At 38.7% G+C, this 21,600-nt stretch overlaps 1 protein-coding gene across 2 annotated transcripts in view; it reads right to left on the reverse strand.

Annotated features, from left to right (window-relative positions):
• The window catches only part of LOC126190883 (V-type proton ATPase 116 kDa subunit a 1), a 704,052-nt gene that overhangs the window by 41,060 nt on the left and 641,392 nt on the right, over positions 1-21,600 (reverse strand). For both annotated transcript variants that reach the window (XM_049931488.1, XM_049931487.1), the window contains exons 11-13: positions 12,976-13,115; positions 6,226-6,459; positions 2,619-2,731 (exon numbers count right to left, since the gene is read on the reverse strand). In XM_049931488.1, coding sequence (XP_049787445.1) covers positions 2,619-2,731; positions 6,226-6,459; positions 12,976-13,115 — 487 coding nt within the window. The remainder of the gene's footprint in view (positions 1-2,618; positions 2,732-6,225; positions 6,460-12,975; positions 13,116-21,600) is intronic.

Consider the following 21,600-nt stretch of genomic DNA (forward strand, 5'->3'; position numbering starts at 1 on the left):
AAAGTTAAATTCTGATGAAAATTTTCTAATGCCATTCCCATAAAAACAGGTTTAAGACAGAGAGATAGATTGTCATCACTTCTTTTCAACTGTACATTGGAATATATAATGAGAGAAAGTTTCAAGTTACCTTACAGAACATCACATTTCAGAACTCAAAGACAACAAATTTGAATTGCATGGGATTTGTTGATGATGTCACTTTCCCTTTCAGAAAACTAAAACCATTTAAATCGGTACACAAAACAGTGCAGAAAATCAGCCTCAAAATATATCTTGGAAAAAACAGAAAATATATTATCTGACCCACCACGTGTTAAAAATATCACGATATAAGAACAGGAAATCATCACAGAGAACATATAAATGCCTAAGAGAAATCGTAACATGACAGGTAACCTCAGGATAAACTTAAGTGGCTTAACAGAATAAACAAACTGATGAAAGCACCATGTATCATCATGAACAGAAACGAAAAAAGCCTCTTAACAGCCACAAAATTAAGAAAACTATGAAACAGTTATACAGTCAAATATAATGTAAGCAAGTGAAACCATTTTCAAAAAGCTACAAAACAGACTGTAGAAATAGATGGAATACTCCAGATAGAATAATAATCAGAATATGCACACACACGAAAATACCAAGAAAATGGGCACTGGATACTAGCTTCTAATGTAACAGTCTACAAAGAAATTGAACCAGTAATGAGCACAATCAATATAAAAATGAATTTCATTATTTGGACATCTAATAAGACACCAGGAAACAGAATCATCCTAAGAATAATAGAGAACTTTTTTAACAGTAAGAGCAACATTGGGAAGATTATGAAATCAAGAAAGATATGAGGGAACTATAAGTTCAAATAGAAGTGTTAACCTAGATACAAACAAATCACACTACACACCAAGATCAACTAATACACAACGATTAGTGTGATTTCAGACAAAGTAATCAAGCTGAGATCTGAGAGAATGAAGAACTACGGAACCAGCAGGGAACCAATACTCCCTTTTCACAAAGTTGATTAGAGTTGTCCAACGAATCCTATAAAATGCACATTCCACATTAATTATCAGCCAGGGCTTCAACTAAATTCTCTTTATGCCATGAATCTGTGAAAGCATCCACAAATTTACCAACGTTGTTGCAATAACTGCACAGTGTTCTGTTTGGTTATGGCCATTAAGAAACTAACTATCCACACTGATGTATGGGCCTATCAAACTGTAGCCAGGAGCTTGCTTTTCTGAACTGCCCCCTGCCTCACCTCACCCATCTTCATGTTACGGGCAAGTAGTCTGTGTCTTTCACATACACCCTCCATCCCAGTGGCCATTTCCAACCTGTTTCACACTCGTCTGTACACACATGTTCCACACCAACACTGTCTTTCCTCATTCCCTCTTCTGCTGTCCCTTCCCTTCCACACCTACGCCAGTCCTAAACTGGACACATGTTCTGGGTGAAATTTATACCTCAGTAACAATATCAGTGATCTAAGGCTTTTCTGGCATATTAAATATCCATATAGAACCTGTGTGATTTGCCAGATGCTACCACAAAAACCCTATATTGTTTTGCCCAAGCCACTTTGTCAGATTTGACATACTACTATATGGTGCATGTGCAAAGGCATATAAAAATAATGAAAATCAGGCTGTCAACCACTGTGGGTGCAAAACTGTACAACTGAATGCAATTGAATCTTTGCAACCTCTGACCTGGCCACCAGCTTTCTTTTTTTTTTTTTTGGCTGGTGTTGAGCTTCTAACTGGCCTCAGGCTGTTTCTGTGTATTGTTTGAGTTACCTGCATGCTTCTGGGAAATGTAATGTTATGAAACAACAGATTCATTGGGTGGGAGGCTTCATGTGTGAAGTTATTGCTCCAGACATCATTCCTTCACTATGCTGTTTTCCTGGCTGGTGTACGCTATTCCACTTTGCAAAGAATGTGTCAGCAACTGACATCCAAATGAGAAGGTAATATTTGATGAGCAGAGCAAGCTAAGTGTCTTGATGGGAGGGATGAAATTAGATGCGATCTTATGATTTTCTAATGCCCTTCATTTTTTCACTGACAGATTGTCCTAATTTCGTAAGTACACAATAGCTCCTAGCATCACTCAGTTTCTTCCTTTCTGATAACACTGTGAGGAAAGCACATTTAATGGGATCCTCTGTATACTAAAGTCTCTACAGAAAACTGCCCTCAGCTGCTATAATTCACTGTTTAGGATCTCTTCTCACCAAATTCTTGAGCCTTGTGAGCAATTATCTTCAGCTTAGCACATCAGATTTATCTGGTTGGTGACGGCAACTACAGGTGAGTGATTAAATCTGTATGTATTCATTTGTGATAGACAATACATCCAAGAGAGCTAACTGCTACTTTTTGCACAATGTGGCCCTGAAAAAATACCTGACTCTCAATCTCCAGCTCTATTGTCAACTTAATATGGATATGGACAAGTTTAACTCATCCTTATTAATGACAGGAATAGGACTTCAAGAGCCTGCGGAAAATTCCAATAGCAAACGCTAACTCAGCAACAGATGGAAACCAACTTTTGTATATATGGAAGTACAGAAAATTAATTTAGTAGATACTTACACATGATTCACTACACTGAGGCACACTCCAAAGATCATGTGAAGAACTCCAAATATTATAGATAACTTCATTTTATATGAGTTCAGGTACATGATCTTGTTTGCTTCAGCCAGCTAAAGACAGAAGAAACAAAACTGAAATTTGTGCACATCTTTTAAAATATTATAATGAAAAGCAGAATAGAGGTATCAAAATAGGGTGAACAGCACAATAATATTTGACTTTGCAATACCTAAAGACTAAGCATTGAATAACAATACTGGCATCAATTAATATTATCACTCATGAAATAAATTACTAACCAATCTAAAAAACAAAGGTTATCTTCCATGACGAAAAAATAGTCAAAGAGTGCCACAACAGATTTTGTGTTTGAAGTCAATTTACTGTTTAATAAAACACCTAATGCAGCTATCGAGAATAATTTGTCTGGCTTATTCATGTGAATAACATACTACACAGTTGTCCCTTTATTAACCAACTCTGAATCTCAAGTGAGCAGTTTGCAAATTATTTCATAACAATGTGTACAAATAAGAGAATGGGTGAGGGACCATGGATTTTTGTTTACTTTTCCAGTCTTTCACATTTTTTATCAAATTTTTATAAAGCTGTTGCGTATGTTGAACCAGGCAGACATAAAAAGTGTCCTACTGGCATAAAATGTGGCAATTACCTTCTGTAACACAAAAAAGTTTATGAATGATTAGCTGCAAGAAACTGAACTAATTCATTTGGTAACTACGGGTCTTGGGGAGTGAGGTGTTCAAATTTTTATTTTTTTTCCCAGTGGTACTAGTTTTGAGGGAGAATACGCAAAAAGGGGTACTACACCAATGATAAGTATAACACACGGTGAGATATGGTTATAATAGAAGGAAACATTCCACGAAGGAAAAATATACCTAAAAACAAAGATGATGTGACTTACCAAATGAAAGTGCTGGCAGGTCGACAGACACACAAACGAACACAAACATACACACAAAATTCAAGCTTTCGCAACAAACTGTTGCCTCATCAGGAAAGAGGGAAGGAGAGGGAAAGACGAGAGGATGTGGGTTTTAAGGGAAACAAAGATGATGTGACTTACCAAATGAAAGTGCTGGCAGGTCGACAGACACACAAACGAACACAAATCCTTTCGTCTTTCCCTCTCCTTCCCTCTTTCCTGATGAGGCAACAGTTTGTTGCGAAAGCTTGAATTTTACACGGTGAGATATAATATACAGGGAGGAAACTTGAAAATTTTTAGGTGTCCATATTTAAGAGAATATACCTAGAAAAAGTACATTCTGGAAATTCTAAAACAACTTAGTTCAGCCACATTTGCACTTAGGATAACTGCAAATCTTGGGGAGACAGAAATCAATAAGCTGCCATATTTTTGTATATTTCCATTCAATAATGTCATATGGAACAATGTTCTGGGGTAAATTATCTTCAAGAAAGAAAGTCTTCAGAGCTCAAGAACAGAATATTATGTGGTGATCACTCATGAAAATCTTGTAGACATCTGTTTAAGGAGTTGGGCAGTCCGACTATTGCCTCACAGTATATTTATTCCCCCAAGACATTTGTTGTAAATTGTCTATTGCAGTTCAAAAGGAACACTGATGTATATAATTACAATACTAAAAGGAAAAATGACATCCACTATTCCACATTGAGGCTGTCTCTAGTACTAAACAGTGGTGCACAATAGTGCAACCAAAATTCTTGATGACTTATCAAGGGACATAAAATGTCTGACAGACAGCAAAATAAAATTTGAAGAAGTTTCTCCTCGACATCTCCTTCTATTCTGTAGAAAAATTTCCATTATTGTAAAAGGCGGTGGGCAGGAATTACCAACTCACAGCTACATGTTTTTTTAATAAACTTATAAAGGTTCAGCAGGTAGCCTTGTTTACAAATTAATTTGTGATGTGAGTGTAAAATGACTCATTCCATACCATGACAATTTATCATGCAAAATGATCCATGGAATGTGAAACTAACTGACTAACAAAGAGAGTGTAAGCCTCACAAGGATGCCTCTAGATATGGAATTGCTTGGAAATTAAGGTCCGAAACACCAAGGAATTTGGTAGGAGGTATTGTCGTTGCACAGGGGAGATGTGAGGAAAGTGCTGTATTAATTTTGCATTTATAAGTAATTAAGTTCCAAATCTTCTGCAGCAGACGCAGAACATGAACTACAGCTTTTGAAGAACATAAAACTTCACATTGGAGATTAAGGTATGTCTTCAAAGATCTCTGTATCTTTGGCAAAGTACAACAATGGTTGAAACACACAGGATGGCCTGTCTGTGTAATACAAGTCTAATGAGGATCAGAGGCTAATAAAATTGAAACAACTGCAGGTCACCGCATAACACTGACTGAAAATTCTCTCTGGCGCATCGTTTAGTACTCTGGACTCCCATTTGGGAAGACAATGATTCACGCCCACATCCGGACATCCTGATTTAGGTTTTCTGCGATTTCCCTAAACTGCTTCACACAAATGCTAGGATAGTTCCTTTGAAAGGGTATGGCCGACTTCCTTCCTCACCCACCTCTAATCCAATGAGACCAATGACCTCTACATTTAGTCCCCTCTGCCAAATCAACCAAACAATCATGTCCCAGCATTATGTACTTGCAATCTCTCTGAATGCAAGATGTTTTTTCGTCTTTGTTTCACTCTTGTCATTTCATGAATGATGAGCAGTAAGATATGTTGACGATTTACCTTATCAGTCATACAATGCGTCATGGTCAACTTAGGCTTCTGAGACAAAGAAAAGTGCATTAGAAATGTTAAAATCTATGTAAAATGCATAGTAGCTGTCAGAAAGAAAAGAGGGCATCATCACTGGTAACATTTACACAAATGAATGTTTTTTTTTTTTTAAGGAAAGAAAGAAAGAAAAAAAAAAGAAAAAACTAGGCACAAAGAGTAGTACTGTAAGCAGACAATTGCATAAATGACTAGGGGGAAAAAACACAATATTTTTCATTAAGCCACTGTCACAGAGTACAGTGATAAAGATGCTGAAAATTGCAGATCACATAAAAGATCACAGGAAAATTTTAAGGAAGATGAAGCCTCTAAGATGGTTGTATAGGAGTCCCTCATATTTTGACATTCTAGTTGAAACAACATTACATAAGTTTACCACTGAAAGCAGAAGGTTTTTTTTTCTATGCATATGCCTCTAAAAGTGAAGGGCAACCTAAAAAGTCAAAAGAAATTTTAAAAAGACAACTAATACTTACAGCACAGATAAACAGAATGTCACATGTGAATGATTTGAAGTAAAATGTTATGAGTATGTATGTGATGTTAATGTCAATTTCCACCATACAGAGTTATTAAAATATGTATTTTTTTTATAAATGTGTATTATGTATCTTTATATTTTTGACATGTTCTACAGCCTTGAGGATCTTCTAACCATGGATCCAAGGAACAAAAAATGTATCTATCTACTTAGAATGTGCAGCATTGGGCAATAAATATTTACTGCTTTAAATGTCATCTGTATCCCAAAAGTACAGTATTATCACTACCATTACACATAAAAATATTCATACATACGTATAACTTCTGCAACCTCACCTGCCAAGCAGGATCCATTCCTAGTGGGTATATCGAATCACCATAATCATTTTTGGGACTTAGCTGAAGTTCATGATTTGCTCTGAGAGTTGATTCATCATAAGACACATTCCAATTACTACCAAAAATATTAACTGATTTGGAGAAGAAATCATTGTAGATTAACCCAGTGTACATTGAAAATGTACCCATTAGAAGTATGATGTAACGACCAGCAAAAAAGATGTTCCAGATCTGCAACAGAAGAATGATGGCTATATTAAAGACTCACAAATGAAAAAATCAATGACTGAACCTGTGCCTACATCTATCATTATTTTTTGTTAAAATACACCAAGTGCTTGACATTTCAATACTGATGAAAACACAGACCAACATCCTTTGACTGTCATCCCATGGGTTCATGATTTGAATACTGCCACTCCCAAAATAAAACAGAGAGAAGGCAATTTCTCTTAGTGCTATTGTGCTGAAGGAAAAGTTAAAAAAAAAAAAACTATCCATATATTAGCACTTTGGCAATATACTGTGGCTCAGTTAAAATTCATTCTTCATAGTTGTCCTGATCCACCATGGTGTCTGTTCTTTTGGACATGTCCAAAAGAACAGACACCATACAAATAAAATGTGTTCCTCAAATAGTAACCATGCTATGCATATGATCTTTGTGATTCACACTGATCTCTTATTCTAGATTTAGATTAAAGAAAGTCTATTCAAGTTTCACCATCTTGTTCTCTGCCTCCCCACATGTATGTATATGAGCAAAGCTCATTGACAAGCCCTTGGAACAATTTCAATCAAGTTTGGTGCACATGTTAGCTACAATCTGGAAAGAAACATTGCAGGTGTAAGAACCACCAGCCTTCTATTGGAGTGAGTGGGCTAATGTGGAGAGAGAAGGGAGGATGAGGAGATGGGAAGGCAATAAGAGGGAAGGAGGAGATAGGCACAGATAGGAGGAGGAGGAGGAGGAGGAGGAGGAGGAAGTGGACATAGATAGGGGAGGGAGAAATGGATAGAGGGGAGCTGAGGAGATGGGCAGAGACAGGGAGAGGAAGAGACAGGCAGAGATGGGGCAGGAGCAGATGAACAGACAGGGGTGAGGAGGAAAGGGCAGAGAAAGGGTGGAGAAGGAAATGGGCGAGAAAGGGAACAGTTGGAGATGGACAGAGAGAGGAGAGAGAAGGAGAGTGACAGAGAATGGAAAGGGGAGGAAATGAACAGGGGGACAGGGAGGAGGAGATGGACAAAGAGAGGGAAGGGGGAGAGGGAATTAGAGGGGGGAGGAGAAATTGGACAGATGGGGGAGGACTGGCTTGACAGAGAGCCGGGGGAGGAGGAGATGGAAAGAGAGAGAGGATGGAGGAGGAGATGAAAAGAGAGAGGAGGGAGGATCAGATGGACCAATAGAAGACTGTAATGGGGAAATACCTGGGCAATGCCGAGTTTCTAATTGGACAGAAGGGGGAGGACTGGCTTGACAGAGAGCCGGGGGAGGAGGAGATGGAAAGAGAGAGAGGATGGAGGAGGAGATGGAAAGAGAGAGGAGGGAGGATGAGATGGACCAATAGAAGATTGTAATGGGGAAATACCCGGGCAATGCCGAGTTTCTTAGCTAGTCAGTTCATAAAATGAATGAAGATGCAAAGATATGAAACAATATCAGTGCAAACTGTTCCCATAGGCTGGTCAGTAAATATCCAATTTTAACTCAAGTTTTCAAACTTTTTGTACAATGAAACTACCTGGCAGATTAAAACTGTGTACCAGACCGAGACTCGAACTCAGGACCTTTGCCTTTTGTGGGAAAGTGCTCTACCATCTGAGCTACCCAAGCACAACTCACGTCCTGTCCTCACAGCTTCACTTCTGCCAGTACCTCGTCTCCTACCTTCCAAACTTTACAGAAGCTCTCATGCGGACCTTGCAGAACCAGCACTCCTGAAAGAAAGGATATTGTGGAGACATGGCTTAGCCACAGCCTGGGGGATGTTTCCAGAATGAGACTTTCACTCTGCAGAGGTACTGGCAGAAGTGAAACTGTGAGGACGGGGTGAGAGTTGTGCTTGCGTAGCTCAGATGGTAGAGCACTTGCCCGCGAGTTCGAGTCTCGGTCGAGCACACAGTTTTAATCTGCCAGGAAGTTTCATATCAGCGCACACTCCGCTGCAGAGTGAAAATCTCATTCTGGAATCATCCCCCAGGCTGAGGCTAAGCCATGTCTCCACAATATCCTTTCTTTCAGGAGTGCTAGTTCTGCAAGGTCCGCTGGAGAGCTTCTGTTAAGTTTGGAAGGTAGGAGACGAGGTACTGGCAGAAGTGAAGCTGTGAGGACGGGGCGCGAGTCGTGCTTGAGTAGCTCAGATGGTAGAGCAATTGCCCGCGAAAGGCAAAGGTCCAGAGTTCGAGTCTTGGTCCGACACATAGTTTTAATCTGCCAGGAAGTTTCGTTTTTGTACTCTATCTTTAAAAAATAAACATGTTTTGTGTATGCTCCACTTAACTCAACATTGATGGGATGTTATTTAAATATTTTGGAAATCCACTTACATGAACTGTAACCCACATTTACCAGTCAGAATGCTGTTCCTTGCTCCCACAAAATTTTGCTGTTGGCCTAATCTGCTAGTGGTCCCCATGCCCAAAATATTATTTAATAGTACACTTTTGGTTGTCTAGTTGAGTGTACAGTTCCCTTTTCCTGCACATTACTTCTGTGACTGATTTAGATTGTTCCATCACATATTTTGAACAATGGCCTTAGGTGTACTTACTCACTGCCTGCACTCCTACCACACTATGAGCAAACATTGGTGGTGCATTGCTATTTATATAATTGCTTTCCACTGCTGAGGCTAGTAATTTGTACAGCATTTAGCCCCTCATCATTTCCAAGTCCAACGGATACTATGGCCTTTAAAACATGATAAACTGATACAGAGTAACAAGTCATGTATGAACTGAAACCTCCACTTCAGTTTATAGGTGTTTTCGACTACTCTATTTTGATGCAGCAGTTAAAAATATTTTTTCATAAGCAAATCTCATGACCACCTAATTGTTAGTTAGCTTTCTACTCACATGCAGATTATCATCAGAGAGATTATATTACAAATTGGCAATATAACTAGGTGGAAAAATCGAACTTGACTTACAATAAATTGTGTGCGAAGTCAACTTTCAGTTTACGACTCATCTTTGCAATGTAGAGGCAATTTTTCAATCCACAAGTCTATGAATCGAAAAACTTTGGCACATTTTAGTTCTATAATTACAAGTAAAAACTAAATGTGTGTTCTCATGTGCCACTGAATCATACTTTATTTAATTTCCACCTTCAGACACTTCACAAACACCTTCCTGGAACACTACAAACAAATCAGAACACCACAATGTTGAAACGGATATTTTCTTTTCCTCTTCAGATGAGGAGGTCAAAAGGCACACGTTTTTCGATTTTCGAATTATTCTTTCAGTGTCTGAGGCTCATCTTGTAAGTGATGTATTCTTCTGGTGATGCCACTCTCATGGCAAGTATCCAATATAAATTCTATGCTTCAGATGAGGTTCAACTATGTCTCTTGATAGAGTCTTCATGAAACGCAATCTCGTCATTACTTCTGCCTTTGTTTAAGCTTGATGTACCACATAACAATTTACACCACAAGCAACATCCACTAATGTGAAGAAAATGGCCAAAGGCCATCTTCTTGTCTGGTGACTTGATGAATAAGCTGCACACCTTTGGTGGAGACAGTCCACACCACCTTTTGTTGTGTTATAAAACAGAGTGACCTCAAGTTTTCCTGATTCAGGATCACTGTTTACTGAATGGAGCCTAGAAGAGATCAGTATTGCAACTTTGGACTTCTTAGGCATGAAGGAAACCAGAGTCATTTTTTCTGTAAAACCATAAACAGATGTCTTCACACCACATTTCTTATTAGATAAGAAGTTCTGTGGGATCTCCTTTTTATTCTTTTTCAGCATACCAACGTATCTGAGACCTTTTTTTGAAAGTTCATTGACTAGTTCTACTAGTGAGTACCAGATGTCACCTGTAACATTCCTCTTTGTGTTTTAAATGGGTGTCATCAATCAAAGAACAGCCTGTGTGGGAACACTGTGACCTTTCTCATGGGTGGGAAGGATGTGACCATTGCTGCCTTTTCCAGAATAAATGTATGCATTGTACAAGTAACTTGTACGAGCGTCAGTCAGACACTGAACTTTCAGGCCATACTTTGCCGGTTTGTTTGGCATACCATTCTAAACCCACACCTTCCACAAAAAGGAACAAGCATTTCATCAACACACACTGTTGCACCTACAGAGTAGCAAAGTTGTGTTTTTGATGAAATGCAGAAAGATTTGTGAAATTTCTGCTGATTTGTCTATTTTCTTTCTTTCCTCCCATAATGCAGACAACAAAAACAGAAATCTTTCTTTGCTAACAGTGCATCTGAAAACATCTCTGTCTGTTCCATAAGTTGCAAACAAGCTGTAAACAGACCTGTTCCACAACTTGAAAATGGCTGAATACACTAACAGACCAATTGGAGCCTTCAGTTCAATGATACCAACATCTTGCAGATAGGATAAGCGATCGTTACCGTACTGTGCTCTAAGATTACACACTTTCAGATTTGTCCATCAAATGATTTCGTCTAGAATGTCTAGTGTAAAGAACAGTTTCCATACCTCCAAATCAACAGGATTTTCTCCAAGACTTTTCACTATCTGTCACAGTCCAGGAAGCTACAAGACAATGTTGTGTTGCCTTGTTCTTACGTTAGCTGGTGGCTGCTTTTTTCTCCACTGAAAACATCTGTGCTTACCAAAGAACTAAGCTCCATCGTCAACAGCTGTCACATCTTCATCATTTTCAGTTTCCTGCTCTGAATTAGTGTCGTGATCACTAAATATCTCAAAATCATTGTCATTATCAGTGTCATCAAAGTCTTCACCCGAAGATTCAATGGGGCAATCTTGAACATCCCAATCTGTCTCACATAACACACGTTGCATAGAAGATCCAGTTTTCCCTGCCATGAAGAAACAGTAGCATGCAACAAAAACACAGCATGCCAACACTATGGTACATCTGTGATACCTCTCAAGGCTAATAATTATGAAACTAAGAGCAGCAACATTACAAGAATGTTGGCACATGTAGCTTGTCAGCCACACCCAATAGGAAGGTACACAGGTGAGTCCATTTGTCTTTGCAAGGAAGTGAGAAATATCTCGACACAAAAATTTGTAGTGGTCTAAGAGACGGTCGATAGTAGGTAAGGGTTAAGGCAAAAATGAAAAACCAAATCCTCTTTATTTGGCCTGTGTCCATCGTTTTGTACCACAGAGGTAGATAAGTATCATAGAAACATGAAAAACAATCATTTACACAGCATCGAGCACATCATACAAATGCTGCACTTTTACATATGCTACTGTACCACCATAGTATGAACCCAACAGTACTAACCTGGAGCCAAGTTGCGGGATTTGGCCCGAGAAGTAACAAGACTGTTAAGCTACCAGACGTACTGGAACTAACGCACGCAGCTTTCCCACATGGTACTGCCAAACGCTGGCGGGGATATAGCACGGCTCTTCATAAAAGAAGAAGAGAAAATGCTGCGCTTGTTTGGCTTTGTGGATTCTGTTGTTGATAGGGTCATTATCAACGTAGCAGGTCACACTTCCAGAACTGAAATGTATTTCTCGGATTTGGATAAGGAAGGAGCTAAGAGATTACCAGATGACTGACTGTAAGTAATACCTTTAGTGACTTCAATATTTAACTATACGGTGAAATACTTCAATACTCACTTACATTACCCACAGCTTATGCAGAAAAATTACCCTGTGGTTAAGTCAGGAATTATCATCATTCTTGTACTTAATTACAATAGTATGTTAGCTAAAAACGATAATGTGTTGTGGTTTTCGTCTAGTCATCTAAGAAGCATATTGTGGGAGATTTGCAGTGTATTATTTCATTCTACTTAAAAATTAAATGACATTCGAAGCTGTATTGCTCCTCTGCTCATCTCTTTTTACTTGTGAACTGCAGCTGGCCACGTCACTGCAGACTAGCTGTACCACCTGAGTTAAATGTGCTGGTAAAGCTGTTGTCCGGTATTATCCCCAAGTTGATGTGCGTGTAACGCACAGCACAAAACATACCCTTATTATCGTACTTTATGGTACTCTAGACAGGTTGGCTGCAGTTCCCCATAAAACAGAAATCCATTGATGTTCCAGAAAACGTGAAAGAATACATAGTGCAATGTTTACATCAGGTTTATTCTTATGATGAACAGATTATAACTCAGATATAGACAACAAAATATTTCTACCACCACCTCATAGTGCAGTTAAGAGATTACACTGTGAGCACCTAGGCCATTGCTTACAGAATGGAAAGAAGACAGGATCATTACAACTTTGTGCACAGCAACTGAGCCATCAATCCAGACGGACATCTTGAAATATTCCTTTTAACCACCTCCCAGCTGACACAAGCATTTATAGCAGGAAGTCATTCAGATGTAATTTTAAAGAAGACTGACATTACGTTGTTAAAGACATAACTACTTGCTTAAGAATTAAGGGAGTTCATAAATAGTTTATCATAAGTATCCAGAAGAGCTTTATTTTACAAATTATTTGTCCAGTAAGTTAATGAAGCTAATAAATCTTTGTAAGTGAACTATAGATACATCATTTTTCTTTGTAACATACCTCACTAGTACTCTTCTGTTTCATATGTTTCTTCTCTGTTAAAACCATATACAGTCCAAACGCAAACATGATAAGGCCATGTCCAGCATCACCAAACATTATGGCAAACAGGAATGGAAAAGTGATGATTGTGTATAAAGCTGTAAACAATATTTCAGTTAGTTTAAGTTCCTGCAGAGTGTGTCTACCGAATACTGTCTCCCCCAGAAGATGAGAAACCTAACTGTAATACAAGTACATGTATATGACATAATCTTGACAATAAATTGTGACCAAACAGCAAACTTACTTTGCAGCTACATAAGTATGAAAGAAAATTTTAATTTTAGTTTGTCACGTATCTGGTCATCTACCTATTTTCTGTTTGTATTGATCTCAGATCTCCAGCTGGGTGAACTAAATGGTTCAAATGGCTCTGAGCACTATGGGACTTAACAGCTATGGTCATCAGTCCCCTAGAACTTAGAACTACTTAAACCTAACTAACCTAAGGACAGCACACAACACCCAGCCATCACGAGGCAGAGAAAATCCCTGACCCCGCCGGGAATCAAACCCGGGAACCCGGGCGTGGGAGCTGGGTGAACTGATGAAACTTGATGAAATACAATATTTCAACAGTGTTACTTACTGTCAACTTCAGGTGATATCTGTGCAATGAGTGTGAACACAATGAGAATAATAACACAATGCCATACCTGCTGTATGCCAGCAAAGTATCAAATAAAACTGCCAGAATCATGGTTTGGTGTAACAATGAATGGACTTTCCATATATCTCCAAAAATGCAAGTGCTATTAGGGAGGGTGAAATATGACTTTGGGCTATTGATTGTATCCCATGTAACTGTGGTAAGGTACTAACTATGCAGAAGAAGAAGAAGAAGAAGAAGAAGAAGAAGAAGAAGAAAGGTGTTGGAGCATAGGAGTTACAATGAACTCAACCATCCAAAAAATCTCTGGTTGCATAATATCTGTACTGCATTCCATCATATATGAACAAATGAAAGTGTTAAGAGAAACCTTGTCATTTCGGGATTGTGTTTTAAAAAGAGGCTGTGGAGATACAATTGGCTGATGGCATGATCAATAGGGACAGCAGCTTCACTCTGAAGTCACAATGTCAGCTGAGAGTGAGTTCCTTGCTTGTCAATGGCAGCAGACTCACTGAGAGATCGGAGACTAGGCCGAACCTCAGGTGATCGTGGCACCCCACCAACACATACATGCTGTGATGCGCAGCCAGACAGTGGGGAGAGGTCTGGGGAGGGGTAAGAGCTTAAGAAAGGAAATGCTCATTCTACATGTATTGCCTGAAGATGACAGCAGGATACACAGCTGAAATGCAGTATTTTGTCAATGACTGCAACTGGTTGGACACCTGAAATCAATGCAGATGAGTTAGTGGTACACAATTATACTCATTTTTCTGTAATTTTTCTTTTATTTACATTCATTAGTCTTGTTACAACAATAAGTCAAGCACCTGCACGCCAGTCAGGAATGACAAAGCAAGAAGGAGTCAACCAATTGCACCCTGTCTGACCCCCTTCCAGGACGCCAATGTGACTGCAGCAGCCTCTATGTGATGAGGACATAAGTGCCACGACTGACTGGTGATGGCCCATTTCAATAGCAGCTTCAAGATTAGTGACTTGGATAGAAGCATCGATGCTAGTCACTTCACTTGTACACTCTATGTAGCACAAACTTGGGATTATCTATACTGAGGAAGGTTGATTATTTTGTATGTCGTGCTTTTCTCACTACACATTTGTGTAATTGCAAAAGTTAAGTACTGTAATTTTCTTTTTATAAAAAAAAACTCATTAATACAACTTGTTTGATTGTTTGTCTGGCGAACTGAGTATGCAGGCTTTCTAGACACTAAGTCTATAGATGAAATAATAAAGCAGATGAAATGGTAACAGGGATATGCAAGATATTGAAATTTCCATAAAAAGGCATTGGTTTTGGATTACTGGAAATAATTTAATACTAACTATTATTCTGGTTCTTGTAGGCTTGTGTCACAGTAAACAGGGAAAAATGTTGTACTATGTTATATGTGTAAACTCCAGTGCTCCCATCATACAATGAAAAAGTCAATAAAAAATCATATGGATTTAAAATGTTAAGTAAATTTTAATGTGAATCATGAAGGAAAATCACTTCAATTATGGAACTGTAATTATATCTTACATCCTCATGAAGAGGTGAATAGTTTGTGTATTGTTAAAATATTATAAATGGGGCAGCAAGGGTGAGTGCAGGAGGGAGTCAGTCAGTCGGAGTACTGTGTGTTCAGTTTGTTTTGTAAGATCCCAAAAAATACAAAATGTATTACCTTTTGTTGATATTTTCATTGATATTAAAAATTGATTATTTCTGTTGAAAGAATCAGCTTAGTACTTCTACAGCTAACATCAATAAAATTTAAATACATCCAACAATTTTCAACACTGCTCATTCTACATTTTCCTCTTCCAAAACCCAGTTCACCATTTTGTAAAAATCATCATATTATGATGTGAATATTGCTTATAACTGAACTGGAATTTTGACTTAATTCTCATCCATATTGTGAATACAAGCATTACACACTTTAAAGGTGAAAATAGGTTTTTATACATTTCATCATCTTAAAACTTATTAATTGGTATATTGACATTATGGAAAGGAAATTCACCACTCACCATAGAGTGAAGATGCTGAGACGCAGATAGGCACAACAAAATGACTGTCACAAATGAAGCTTTTGGATTGTGAGCAGTGTGGCTACAGTTGCCCAAGACTTCAGTCGTGTGTGTGTGTGTGTGTGTGTGTGTGTGTGTGTGTGTGTGTGTGTGTGTGTGTGTGTGTCGTCCTTACAGGCCAGAAACTTTATTTGTGACACTCTTTTTGTTGTGCCTATCTGTGACTCAACACCTCCGCTATATGGTGAGTTGCAACTTTCCTTTTCATAACACTGTTACATTCCATCCTGGATTTTCCGTTGTTTAGTTGGTATATTGAAATGAAAAATTGTTTGGTGAAGAACTGAGTATCCTGTTTTCACCATACACTCAATAAAACAATACAACAGCACGAGTAAGAGACACACCATGTAGTATAGTTTACTGAAACAGTCTGTGACTATGTCAACATTCAGAGAAGTCAATTTACAGTTTTAGCCTTTCATCGTTTCACCATGTGACGAAGCAAGGTGGGATCTCTTTACCTCCTCTCGTTTAGCCATTTGCCTCCTTAAATTCATATTTTCATTTTCACCTAATTACTTCTAACATGCACGAGTATAATCTGCATTTTCCATAAAAGAGAAAGGTTGGCCCTCGGTCTTAATTAGTATAGCACCAGATCTAATTTTGTGCTTAGTTTTGTGTATGTAATCAATTTCCTAATTTATTTTGACTATTCCTAGTTAATATCTTTGGTTACAGGGTGACATCAGTAATTGTTTCATGACTTAGATTCTACTGTTGACTTACAGACAAATCTAAATTACATAATAATTATAAACATTTGGCAGAAGAACTACTACGATTCTTAAAATATTTATTTGTCTCTATTCGAAAATATGTTAGCAAAACCAGCTCTTACTTATCATCATCATCATCATCATCATCATTTAAGACTGATTATGCCTTTCAGCATTCAGTCTGGAGCATAGCCCCCCTTATACAGTTCCTCCATGATCCCCTATTCAGTGCTAACATTGGTGCCTCTTCTGATGTTAAACCTATTACTTCAAAATCATTCTTAACCGAATCCAGGTACCTTCTCCTTGGTCTGCCCCGACTCCTCCTACCCTCTACTGCTGAATCCATGAGTCTCTTGGGTAACCTTGCTTCTCCCATGCATGTAACATGACCCCACCATCTAAGCCTGTTCACCCTGACTGCTACATCTATAGAGTTCATTCCCAGTTTTTCTTTGATTTCCTCATTGTGGACACCCTCCTGCCATTGTTCCCATCTACTAGTACCTGCAATCATCCTAGCTACTTTCATATCCGTAACCTCAACCTTGTTGATAAGGTAACCTGAGTCCACCCAGCTTTCGCTCCCATACAACAAAGTTGGTCGAAAGTTGAACGGTGCACAGATAACTTAGTCTTGATACTGACTTCCTTCTTGCAGAAGAGAGTAGATCGTAGCTGAGCTCTCACTGCATTAGCTTTGCTACACCTCGCTTCCAGTTCTTTCACTATGTTGCCATCCTGTGAGAATATGCATCCTAAGTACTTGAAACCGTCCACCTGTTCTAACTTTGTTCCTCCTATTTGGCACTCAGTCCGTTTATATTTCTTTCCCACTGACATTACTTTCATTTTGGAGATGAAAATCTTCATACCATAGTCCTTACATTTCTGATCTAGTTCTGAAATATTACTTTGCAAACTTTCAATCGAATCTGCCATCACAACTAAGTCATCCGCATATGCAAGACTGCTTATTTTGTGTTCACATATCTTAATCTCACCCAGCCAGTCTATTGTTTTCAACATATGATCCATAAATAATATGAACAACAGTGGAGACAGGTTGCAGCCTTGTCTTACCCCTGAAACTACTCTGAACCATGAACTCAATTTACCGTCAACTCTAACTGCTGCCCAACTATCCATGTAAAGACCTTTAATTGCTTGCAAAAGTTTGTCTCCTATTCCATAATCTTGTAGAACAGACAATAACTTCCTCCTAGGAACACGGTCATATGCCTTTTCTAGATCTATAAAGCATAGATACAATTCCCTGTTCCACTCATAACACTTCTCCATTATTTGCCGTAAGCTAAAGATCTGGTCCTGACAACCTCTAAGAGGCCTAAACCCACACTGATTTTCATCCAATTGGTCCTCAACTAATACTCGCACTTTCCTTTCAACAATACCTGCGAAGATTTAACCCACAACGCTGATTAAAGAGATACCTCTGTAGTTGTTACAATCTTTTCTGTTTCCATCTTTAAAGATTGGTGTGATTACTGCTTTTGTCCAGTCTGATGGAACCTGTCCCGACTCCCAGGCCATTTCAATTATCCTGTGTAGCCATTTAAGACCTGACATTCCACTGTATTTGATGAGTTCCGACTTAATTTCATCCACCCCAGCCGCTTTATTGCACTGCAATCTATTGACCATTTTTTCCACTTCCTCAAATGTGATCCTATTTCCATCATCATTCCTATCCCATTCTACCTCGAAATCTGAAACATTACTGATCGCATTTTCACCTACATTGAGCAACTCTTCAAAATATTCCCTCCATCTGCCCAAGGCATCCACAGCATTCACCAGTAGTTTTCCTGACCTGTCCAAAATACTTGTCATTTCCTTCTTACCCCCCTTTCGAAGACTGCTAATTACACTCCAGAATGGTTTTCCAGCAGCTTGGCCCATAGTCTCCAATCTGTTTCCAAAGTCTTCCCACGATTTCTTCTTCGATGCTGCAATTATCTGTTTGGTTTTGTTTCTTTCTTCAACATAACTTTCTCTGTCTACCTGGGTTCTGGTATGTAGCCATTTTTGATACGCCTTCTTTTCCCTTTTACAGGCTGCCTTGACTGTATCATTCCACCAAGCTGTTTGCTTCATCCTACTTTTACACACTACTGTTCCAAGACATTCTTTAGCCACTTCTAGTACTGTGTCCCTGTACCTTGTCCATTCCTTTTCCAATGACTGTAATTGACTACATTCAACTAACTGGTACCTTTCTGAGATCACTGTTATGTACTTGTGCCTGATTTCCTTATCCTGAAGTTTCTCCACTCTTATCCTCCTACATATGGACCTGACCTCCTGCACTTTCGGCCTCACAATCCCAATTTCACTGCAGATTAAATAATGATCAGTGTCATCAAAGAATCCCCTGAATACACGTGTGTCCCTCACAGCCTTCCTGAATTCCTGATCTGTTATTATATAGTCAATGACAGATCTGGTTCCCCTGCCTTCCCAAGTATACCGGTGAATGTTCTTATGTTTAAAAAAGGAGTTTGTGATTACTAAGCCCATACTGGCACATAAATCCAAGAGTTGTTTCCCGTTCCTGTTGGCCTCCATATCCTCTCCAAATTTACCCATAACCTTTTCATACCCTTCTGTTCGATTTCCAATCCTGGCGTTAAAATCACCCATGAGCAGAACACTGTCCTTGTCCTTTACTCTAACAACTACATCACTGAGTGCCTCATAAAAACTATCCATCTTATCTTGATCTGTCCCTTCACAATGCGAATATACTGACACAATCCTAATTTTCTTGCTAGACACTGTCAAATCCATCCACATCAGTCGTTCGTTTACATACCTTATTGCAACTACGCTGGGTTCCATTTCTTTCCTGATGTAAAGCCCTACACCCCATTGTGCTATTCCTGCTTTGACTCCTGACAGGTAGACCTTGTATTCTCCCACTTCCTCTTCTTTCTCACCCCTTACCCGAATGTCACTAACAGCTAAAACGTCCAGCCCCATCTTACTTGCAGCCTCTGCCAGCTCTACCTTCTTCCCAGGGTAGCCCCCATTGATATTAATAGCTCCCCATCTCATTACCATTTGTTTGCCAAGTCGTATCTTAGGAGTCCCTGGTTTGTCAGTTAGAGGTGGGACTCCATTACCTCCAAAGGTCCGAGGCATTTTGCTCTGATTATTGCTAGCATCTTGTTTAAAGTACCAGGGAACTTACTTAATTCCAAAATAATTATCAAGTCTATCAACAGTATTGTTTGTAAACTATATCTGTTAATTTGATTATTTACACAAATAATTCGGCCTAACCTTTGTGGTATAAGTACCTGTCTAATAGGAGGAATTTTTCTATATATTCAGTTAATTGAATGAGATGTTTTAATTGTAATTTCTGTAACTTTAACATTGAACAATGTATAGTTTCAGTGCCTATTATTGTGAGGATATATAAAGGCCCAAATTTTGGTCCTGAGACAGTCAGTCCACGGCCAATTTTCAAACGGGAAGTCTGTATCTATTAGACTAAGGCATCAACTGAACAGTGGAATTAGTGTTACATAAATAGGCCGTGTCTGTTCAATTTATTTGAGAAATAGTGAACTGTGTGGTTAGGTATTTACTGTTCATACATGTTCAACAGCAAATTATTGTAGCAGTATACTGATGTTTACCTGCAAGCTATTTATGAGGCTTATCACTTACCAATAGTGTACTAGCCATATAACTGTGTAATACAGGGGAGGGGGGGGGGGGGGGGGGGGAGGTGAACAGTGAAAGTAAAGAACTTCTGATATGCATCTGTGCAACTGTCGGCTACTTTTTTGTACAGTAGTCAGTGTTGAACTTCCACACCCCATTTTGCAGCTAGTATAACAATGCAGTATGTCGACACCAAGAACTATCAACAAAGAAATAAAGCAGGCGAATGTCACAACCACACCAGACATGAGGCCAAGCTGAAACCTCTGCAATTCAAGGTTCACTTTCGCATTGGGTTGACTAGTTTCTTAAGCACTTCAAACCATTCCTCCACCCAGCTAATGACATCACCTCTATCAGTATCTAATATTTGAGGTACCTGCTGCAAAAACCCTTGCTGTTACAAAGATCATTATATTCTACAGCCAACGGATTTTGTTAATCATTTCACTTACATGCATTTACATTAAACATTATTTTATCCCAGTGTGACACTTTCAGTGGATAATGTGCAAGTAGTTTTCCTGAATTGCTCATCTGTCAACTCATGGTTTATTTCACATTACAGTAATTATTTTGTTCTGCTGGTAATGCTTTGCCCACCTCTTCCTTGATGGTATACTTTCCCCACAAGAAATTGTGCTAACAACATTTGGGAAGAACCAGTAATTCCATATTAAAATTTTCTAATGCCATTTGGGCTCATTTTTTTATGTTGAGAGGAAGGAGGGGCAGTTTTCAAAAGTAAGAATGTTACTGTTGTTCGTCTTAAAACAAAACTGAAATCAGGATTTTACATACAGTTCAAGCTTCTGGGCTGCCTTGCATGGTGTATAAAGAGGGGGGAAGGAAAATGATGCTATGTACCGAGATTCACCCAACCAGATGTTGCTCTTACACTGTCTATGAACTAATCTGTACAATTATACACACTTTTCAAGTTTTAAATATCCAGAAATTTCATTCATGGTCGGTGGTTCATATGTAGAACCAATTCTGTTTCAAAACCAACATTATGCTTCAATCAATGAGACTTTAAGCGTAACAAAAGTCCAAAAATCCATCTCTAGATTTCAAAAATATTAGTAACTTCATCAGGGAGGAAAGATGGATAGTTTGTGGAAGGTTGGGAAGAAGCAGCACATTTACTTGGTCCCAGAATGCAAGAAACACACCAGTGGGTAGTGGCTAAACACAAGGCACACAGTATAAGTATGCACATCAGGTGGCAACCCAATGCTCAAGATGATGTGTAGCAACCATGTCTGCAGCAGTCAAAAGGTGAAGTGTGAATGATAATTATTTTTGTGCCACAACAGTGAGCTTGAATAATAATAATTGAAATGTGTCTATTTTCAGATGGCATTCTGAGATCCCAGGAATGACAATTTGAAAGGAAAGGCCTGATAAAAAAAATCAAATAGTGTTTGGGCACCCTATTCATGAACAAAA

Source organism: Schistocerca cancellata, chromosome 6 (genome assembly GCF_023864275.1).
Source record: "Schistocerca cancellata isolate TAMUIC-IGC-003103 chromosome 6, iqSchCanc2.1, whole genome shotgun sequence".
Lineage (NCBI taxonomy): Eukaryota > Metazoa > Arthropoda > Insecta > Orthoptera > Acrididae > Schistocerca > Schistocerca cancellata.